Raw genomic sequence first — 8,836 nt, 5'->3', positions numbered from 1 at the left:
GAAAAGAAAACGTCCCACAAGTAAAAGGCAAACAAAAAAGTGTCTCCTGATGTCGATGAGGGGCGGAAAGGGAAGAGGAGTAAGATGTCCGATCAGCCGCATTGGTTAATTGCAACCGCCATTAATTTAGGTTGTTAAAATTGAATGACTTTTTGATATCAACTTTCTACTCTTTTGATACTATAGAGGACGTGCTGCCACAAGTTGTTTGCAGGAAACGTGGCCAGACAAGTGTGGAGACAATCACATGAGCCGATTTGTTCAATTCGCTAATCTAACAAACGAACGACACGAGCGAGTGACATGACTCAGGCGCCAAAACATAACAGGTCAAACAACGGCTCATACATTTGCATTTTAATTTGTATTATGTTTGTACGAAAAATAATTTATTAGAGCCGTAGCAACACACAGGCATTCAACTAGTATATCTCAGTTAATACATTTATTTATTTTAGAATGGAAGGAAATAGTACATGACTTTCCACACGTATTTCCTTCGGTAGGCGCGGGACCAAACCCTATTCCCTCCCAGCGCCGCCCGCAACCTCCTCCCGTCGGCGACTCCCGGCTCTGCAGACCACCGCCCAGTTTAAGCGACGCCGCCGTGCACTCACCTCCCTCCCCGAGCCACTTCTCAACGCGACCTACCCGGGATGGCGGGGAGGAGAGCCAGCGCCCGCGCCCGCGCGCGGCCCAACGTGCTGGTGACCGGGACGCCGGGGACGGGGAAGACGACCACCTGCGCCCTCCTCGCCGACGCCGCGGCCGTCGCCCACGTCAACATCGGTGACCTCGTCCGCGACAAGGGCCTCCACGACGGCTGGGACGAGGGCCTCGACTGCCACGTCATCAACGAGGACCTGGTATGCACCCTCCGATCCTAGTATGCTTGCTGGTTCTGATCCATCCGTTGGCATCTCTGATCGAATTATGTCCAAGATTTCTTTGTTTTCTGTAATGCGTGCGAATGTGTGGTTCTCTGGAAAATTGCAGCAGGAAAAAAGCCATATATGCTTTTCTGACAACTGCAAGAGAGATCATTGTTAGTTCAGTATTTTGAATTTAAGATATAGTACTGTAAGGTAATTGTACTGCTAAAGATCCTTTTGTATCTAAAATCTGGTCAAACTTGGTAGAGTTTTGAAGCAAATACTATCCCAATACCAAAATTCCAACAGGAACATGGTTCCATGTATACCGCAAAAACAATGTAGCCCATTCGTCTACACTGCCTGGAATTAAATTATGACATATCAAATCGCGCGTGCTGATTGTTTAGATTGTCAGTAGTTACATGTGTTGGATGTAATCACCTGTTCAGTAGGTTAGACCATCCATTGACTAGATTTATTTTAGTTCAATTTGAATTAGTCGTGAGATCTGATGTGTTATTGTTAGAAACAGGCTTTAGTTCGAGTCTTAGGTTTCACGAAGGATCCAAATGTTTTGAAATTCATTGGACCTGCAAATCCAGTAGAAGATGCAGTTCAAGAAGAGAGTATAAGAACATAACTAAAATCTGGCGTTGTTGGGCTAACCCAAATTTCAAGCACATTATGAGTGACGAAATTACGTCATCTTAATGGAAGCAGACCATGGAGCTTGGGTTTTTTCGCCTCACCAATGACTTTAGCAGCGTCTGAGTTAAAGGGAAAGTGGACGAAATCAGTAGGAATTCTAATTGTAGAAATAGCCACTGTTATTAGCTTTGTTTGGAAAAAAGGAACTTGAACAATGAATGAGAAGTAGTCCATTTTGGTAGATATTCTTCTAGATCCCACAACACGTGGATTTTTTTTAGAACTCGGTCATGAGCAGTGCTGACAAGTGGTCTTCAATACCAATTTTCTTGGTAAGATGGTAAGGATTAATCCGATTTTGAGGGGTTCTGTGATTAATTAATTGGGCTGCAGAACAAGATAGATCTAAGGATAATGGGTTACGTGCCTGTATTGCGAGGATAGGAGTGACATGCGGTGAACTCCAACGATTTAGGAGAAGTGAGGCGGTGCGTCATCGGTCTGATGTAGTTCCTCCGCTGTGTAGCCTCACCAAACAATGTCGGGTTTCCGATCTGATTCGGACTGCCTTCTATGAACATCCTTCTCCACTGCATCGTCCATCATGGACTGCAGTATTCTCAGGACATGGAAGCTGAGATTGAAATGGCCTCCTTCTCAGCTGCATCATCCAACATAGATGCAGCATGGTTGGGGCAGAGCAGATTCAGAGGGTGGAGAGGAAGGGGATCCGGGAGAAGCTGGCTGGAGCGTGGAGTTCACTACCCAAAGTAAATAAATATGTGCACAGAAACCTGAGAAACAATTCAATAGTTCATACCACTCAAACTACTTGGTTTCATCCTGATTTTGCAGAAGTTAAGAAGCTAGAACCCTCTAGATATGATGCTGAATTTGACTGTCTGCTGCTCCAATATTTTATTCCTGCCTATTTTGCACATGTAATCGTAGAAGGGTGAGTGAACTCACCATTAACACAAACCTTTCGAAGATATATGTGCAGTATGTCTCATCTATGTTGTCGGTTTGAAATGCACTTGCTGATACCTGTATTTTTGGCTGCAGGTTTGTGATGAGCTCGAGGACAAGATGGAAGAAGGTGGCATGCTTGTAGATTACCACGGATGCGATTTCTTTCCAGAACGTTGGTTTGACCTTGTAGTTGTACTTCAGACTGACAACTCAATACTGCATGATCGCTTGACAAGCAGGTAAATCCAGTATCCAACTTGGAAGACTCACCCTCCTTGGAGCGACTGAAAGTGATGTGCCAAACTTACTTCTGACACTTTCTTTTTCAGAGGTTATATGGTTGCCAAGCTCACAAACAACATAGAGTGTGAGATTTTTCAAGTGCTTCTGGAGGAGGCGAGGGATAGCTACAAAGAGGATCTGGTGATGCCATTGCGAAGTGACAATGTCGAGGATATTAGTAGGAACGTGGGTACGTTGACAGATTGGATAAACAACTGGAGACCAACATCCCAGTGAGCTAGTCCAGTCATATGTTTTGAGTTTGGAGTTGGATTGCTGGAGGATTGTGTTGTCTGGAATGCTGATTGTAAATTGGTATATTTAGATTATTTTCATGTTCAAAATTTGGATTTATCAGATATTTAAATCTTAGCATCAAAGGTTGTCCGTCGTCCTCACCTAACTGAACCCAAAGTTAGTCTTGGATTCGATGACTGGTTAAGTATGTCATACCGTCTTGGGGTGTCTAGATTAGATATTGTTCATGTATGCGCACGCACCTGGAGGCTGGCCCTGAACTTGAGGTGGCTTTTCTTTTTGTAGCCGGCTTCCGCTCGCGTTAGAGCAATTCCAATAGTGCAGCCGGGTGCTGGCTATAAGGCCAGCTATAGTCAGCTTATAGCTAACTTGTACAATAGTTGGCTTTAAGGATTGATAACTTTATATGTAAAAAGCCCACCACACATACTCATAAAGTGCCTAGGAGCACGTGTAAGAGCTGACTCTTGCATGAGAGCCCATCTCTCTTCTCTCTCCACTTCTCTCTCATCCACCTAAGCAAAACAACACTATTTTAATTCTTATAGCCTGCTGAGTCAGTCTTATTGTACTTGCTCTTACACACGTAGTTGCTGCTGAGAGCAAGGGCAATAATATAGCCAGCTACTAGCTATATAACTCAAACCATATCACTTATAGCCATCAAAAATGAAAACACTAGTACAATAAGCTAGCTACTAGTTAGCTTTGTTGAATATTTAACTATGTAAATTTGTACTGGTTTGCTTTACATGCAAAACTCACAGGACACACATTCAATGCATATAGCCGGCTTAGCACCTTGCCATCGGCTGCATGCAGGCTGTTGCAGTGTTGTTTCTTGCGCCAGCGCCGGCGACAGATTAAGCGCCCGCTCTTGTCTCTCTCCTCCTTTCTCTTGCCTCCACCTAGGATTTGGTTGACATGGATTTGCTTGTGGCCTGCTGACTAGGCTCTATTATACTTGCTCTGATAGTAACTCTTCTACGGGTGTTCATAAAGCAAATGATGGGCTTCCGCTAGTGGCGATTTCATGGTCACTTGTACCATTTATCATGCAAAAGATAGGTAGATTCCTGTTACCTCCTATTCCTACCTCGGCAAAGAAGTAAAATGGAATTGAGCAATGTAGACGAGGAGACATGGTAGAGAAAGAAAAATGCTCTCATTCGTCAGAAAAATGGAATTGAGCAATGGAGTAGCTAGCTAGACTTGCAGTTGAGTAAACACTCAGGGCTCCTTTGATTTAAAGGATAGGAAAAGTATAGGAATAGGAAAGGCATAGGATTGAAATGGCATGTCTACTTGAATCCTATAGGAAGATGAAGTGTGTTTGATTGTAGCAAAGAAATTTTTTCATGAGGTATGAGCCAATGCTTTTTTCCTATAGGAATTACACTACAAGATTTCTATAGGAATTTTTCCTATAGGATATGTTCCTATGAATCAAACAACATGTATATGAAATTTTTCCATCGGAACCAAATCCTACACAATTCCTATGCAAATCCTATGAATCAAAGAAGCCCTCAGGAGATGGATGGTAGAGGAATGGACACCAATGACCGGATTGTGTCTTTTATGGAGTTATATTAACGTGGAGCTGCGTGCGCGGTGGGCCGGTGGTCGGTGGGAGATTGTGCATGCTTATTAATGTGATGCTAGAGCTAGTACTGCCTGAGGATTTACAACGATTCTCACAAAAGAATATGCACACCATGACAGTCACTACAATTTTTCAAAATTTACACAAGCCGACGTGACAGTCCCTAGACCCAACAGAGGTCCATCAACTAATTTTCCAGTAATGAATTTTACTTATGTTGATTAATTATCAGGACGACACTTTCTGTGGCACCCATCAACTTAACATGCTTGTCAACTAAGGTATAATAACATTGTTCCTTTGCACAGTCAAAAAGAAAATTCATAGTAAAAAAGAGCATCGTTTGCTCTGTCCATCCACATAATGTCTTGCGTGATTCTTGTTTGACCACCCAGGGGCGGCAAAGGTGGTTTTCTAGGAGGTGGCGGGGTGCCTCCGAAGTCCCCTCAGGCGACCCGGGAGCCAGGGGAAAAAATAATCCTAAGAATAGGAGAGTTCCATTTGTTTCACTCAATATTTTTACAAATCTTATGAACACTTAACCGCGAGAAAAGTTAGGTCAATGAAGATATCAAAGGAAATCAAAAGTAATATACCATTCATCAGATTACAATTAAATTTCATATATGAATTCTTACAAAGATAAATTACTTAAATATTTCTTCCAGAGGAAGGAATAGCAAACTAAGGAGGGAAGAACAACCAAAAGATCTGTTGTGTTTCCCGCTTCGACAAAAAGTCAACTTTGTAGCTTGGACTTTGTTGCTTTCCATTAAATCTGATAGGGGGTTTTGTTGGACTTTGGGCTTAATGGGAGGAAGCCCAAAGACATCGTGCCGCTCATTTTTGAGGCCTCAACAAGAAAGAAATGGAAAGTGGAGCAAGCCACAAGGGACAAAGCTTGGATCTCAAAAATCAAGTTGGACTTCAATTGGTTTAAAAAAAAAAGTTGGACTTCAATTTCTCACTCCGTCACCTTACGTAGTTCATCTTGGTTTGGACGGAGCGAAATGGTGTAAGATTAAGAAAGGAGGTGGAAGATTCGATTGTGTGGAGAACCTCACTACTACCGGAATTTACTCCACTACCTCGGCCTACAAGGCACAATTCTTCGGGGCTACTAGCACACTCATGAACAAGATGGTTTGGAGGGTTTGGGCACCTCCCAAAATGAAGTTCTTTGCTTGGGTAGCCATCCGCGTACACAAGAGGGGGTGGACAAATTGTGATCTTTGCCCGCTTTGCAAACAAACCCAAGAAACGGCGGCGCATCTCTTCTCAAATTGCCACTTCACTAAAAGGCTTTGGGAGATGGTCAAGGAGTGGCTTGGACTCGTCTCAATATCAACAACCGAGTGGACGGATGATATTGCACTTGAAACATGGTGGGCAAATATGTCGAGTAAGAATGTCCCATACCGGAAGGCCTTGGCATCTCTAACTATGCTTGTGAGTTGGACAATTTGGAACGAGCGGAATGCAAGAGTTTTCCGCAACAAGTCCGTTCCACCTTTGGTCCTTCTCAACAACATCAAGACCGAGGTGAAGCTTTGGGTGTGCTCCGCCGGGGCTAAATGCCTGATCTATGTAATAACGGGAGAGTAGTAATCTTGTATGCTTGTTTTTCTTTTCGTTGTCTTGTCAACAATTTTCTACTTAATTAATGAAATGAGGCAAGTCTTTTGCCTCCCTTAAAAAAAAAAATCTGGTAGGGGAAATTCTCAGCCAGCAAGATCCTAGATACACATCAGTCCCCTTATTTTAACTGTAGTTGTTGTATCACTCGTGCGATTGTGTTCCGTCTCTTCTTCTTTTTGTATATATAGTGGCTGTCGTTTGCTTGGATTCAAAATGATCTGTATCTTTGGTTTCATCCCCTGAACATGTTTAGTTTAGTTTCTCCTTGTGGTCGCCGTGTGTTGGCCTGTATACAAGCTCGTACTGCTGGGAAACTGTATCTTGTACTGAACCTGGGTGTAAGTTATATGGAATGGAGCCAGGAAGGGTGCCTGAATTTAACAAATAAATCTGGGCCTAAAACTGGACCTGCCTGTGTGTGTATGCGTTCTTGGAGTTTCCACCAATGTTTTGTTGTCCTGGCGATCTCTCGATCTGCTCAAATAGAAGGGGCTGTTGCAGATTGTGTCTTGCTCTTTGTTCATCCGATTTATGTGTATAGTATTTTGCCCTCCTTGCTATAAACCTAGCAAGGAATAAATTATCTAATATTTTTTTCATGGTAGTTCTGTAACTCAACTGCAACTGCATTCGCTTTGTTCTTCTTTCAGTTCAGTCCTGGAGGAAGCTGCAATCAATCAACCATTGCAGGAAATGACCGAGCAATTGGCCCAGCTCATACCAGAGCAGCCCGGCCGAGTTTCACTTGCGCAACTTTGCATCGCCGTGTTCGCCGCCTCCCACCGCCGGCGATGTAATGGGGATGTGTGCAGGCTGAGCGGGGCCTACGGCGAGGGGCCGCTCTGCTTCCTGCTCGTCGTCGACTGCGAGCCCGCCGTCATCCGGCCGCATTCAGGTACCCCACACACCCCCCAAGACAAGCTAGCTTCTCCTTTACTTTTTACATGGTTTGTCGGGCGATTTATACAAAAATAACCCTTTGTGAGAAAACACACACGAAATGACCCTCCGACCAAACTATTTCACGCCTCTAACCCTTTTGTGTGGCGCCCTTGCCTATCTATGTGACGCCCGTGGGAGCGGCGCCACACATTGTCGGCTGGCTGGCTCGAGCTGCCACGTATGGCGCCACACAAAAGGGTTAGAAGCGTGAAATAGTTTGGTCGGAGGGTCATTTCGTGCAATTCTTACAAAAGGGTTATTTTTGCGTAAATCGCCGGTTTGTCGCCTCTGCGGACGCACGCCACCAGTTCGACGAATTGTGCTGGCTAGAGCGAGGCAATGGTTGACATCTTTCCACTTTTTGGAAAACCTACTAGTTGAACTGAATCGCCCATTTCCTCGTTTCTTGAGTTTCCAGCACATGGATCTACTAACAGAACTAAATCCTTATTACACCTGTGAAAAAACTGATGGATCTGATACATAATCCCAAAAAATAGTCTGAGATACCCGACTCACACCACAACCTAACAAGGAACAAATTATCTAATATTTTGGGACGTTTGCTTGTCCTGATTCCTTCTAGCGCCTATATATATAATCAGCGGTTAATCTGTGTTAAGCTGTTTATCTAATATAAAACAGAAAAAGGTACATATTGGTTCATTAAACAGCTATGCATGCAATTTTTTTCTTTAAAGTGTGAGCTGCTTCAAGCGATCCATCCGTGCTCCATCCCAAGCACTTTGTATCCATATAATAATTACTCTCATCAGTTTAAGTTCTCCATTTTAGATCTATGTCGAGTCAATCTCTGCTATTTTGATTGTAAATAGAATATTTAGAATTAGAGAAACAAACCACGGGCAATGATTTATCCACAAATAGCAACCAAAATCTATATGAGTCATATAATTTATTTTTATGCTGTTGTGTAGCTTACTCTCAGTAGGGTAATCAAAGAAGGAATACGCTATTGGTGCTTGGGCAACCAAAATTTAAAGTAATTATCTAATATTACATATAAATAACGTATCGACACCATAGTTGTAATTTTGCAAATTGTATAACATTATGTACTAACCAAGCAAACAAAATGTACCAAGCAACAGGCATACGTGAAATCTAATGTACGGGGCAATTATCCAAATTCCAATTGTATTTGTTGGCCTATAGTCGCATTCTCAGTTTTTCTCTGTGTGGATATATCATGTGTGTGCTCAATATCGATTTTAACAGAAAAAAACTTCTGTGTGCTCGGAATGAAAAAAAACATCTCTCTCATGGTCTGAAGTACAATTTTGACGTGTACCAGTCCGATAGCCAGAATATATGATTGATCGTCTCGACATGCTTGCTTACTCTTGATATAGTAGGCTCAGTTAGGTCTATATACTCAAATCATATTACGATATTACAGAAGAGTGTTATAGATTCAGTCTAATTATGTGTAACAGTGTAATGTCATACTGCTATATAAATATTCTCTGAGTTTCCTATGGTTGCCTTTTTTGGGAACATCTACGCGGTCTTCAAATTTTCATCGAACTTTTACCACAAATTGTATTACAGTTGTAAGGGATAAAAAATCATATATTTTGTACATATGAATCTT

General features: G+C 42.6%; 1 protein-coding gene across 1 annotated transcript; it reads left to right on the top strand.

The window, feature by feature from the left end:
• Positions 1–548: 548 nt before the first annotated feature.
• Positions 549–3,038, top strand: LOC127298933 (adenylate kinase isoenzyme 6 homolog). The gene is made up of 3 exons (XM_051328801.2): positions 549–866; positions 2,589–2,734; positions 2,825–3,038. The coding sequence occupies exons 1-3, from the start codon at positions 657–659 to the stop codon at positions 3,012–3,014; spliced, it is 546 nt and encodes a 181-aa protein (XP_051184761.1). The 5' UTR covers positions 549–656; the 3' UTR covers positions 3,015–3,038.
• The last annotated feature ends 5,798 nt before the right edge of the window (positions 3,039–8,836 follow it).

Source organism: Lolium perenne, chromosome 5 (genome assembly GCF_019359855.2).
Source record: "Lolium perenne isolate Kyuss_39 chromosome 5, Kyuss_2.0, whole genome shotgun sequence".
NCBI lineage: Eukaryota > Viridiplantae > Streptophyta > Magnoliopsida > Poales > Poaceae > Lolium > Lolium perenne.
The sequence above is the reverse complement of the archived record's forward strand: the minus strand, read 5'-3'. Positions and strand labels throughout refer to the sequence as shown.

Excerpts from the sequence above, each read along its gene's own strand:
- LOC127298933 (XM_051328801.2), top strand. The coding sequence starts at position 657 with ATGGCGGGGAGGAGAGCCAGCGCCCGCGCCCGCGCGCGGCCCAACGTG. Across the intron at positions 867-2,588 it reads ACGTCATCAACGAGGACCTG|GTTTGTGATGAGCTCGAGGA; the intron begins GTATGCACCCTC and ends TTTTGGCTGCAG. Across the intron at positions 2,735-2,824 it reads CATGATCGCTTGACAAGCAG|AGGTTATATGGTTGCCAAGC; the intron begins GTAAATCCAGTA and ends TTTCTTTTTCAG.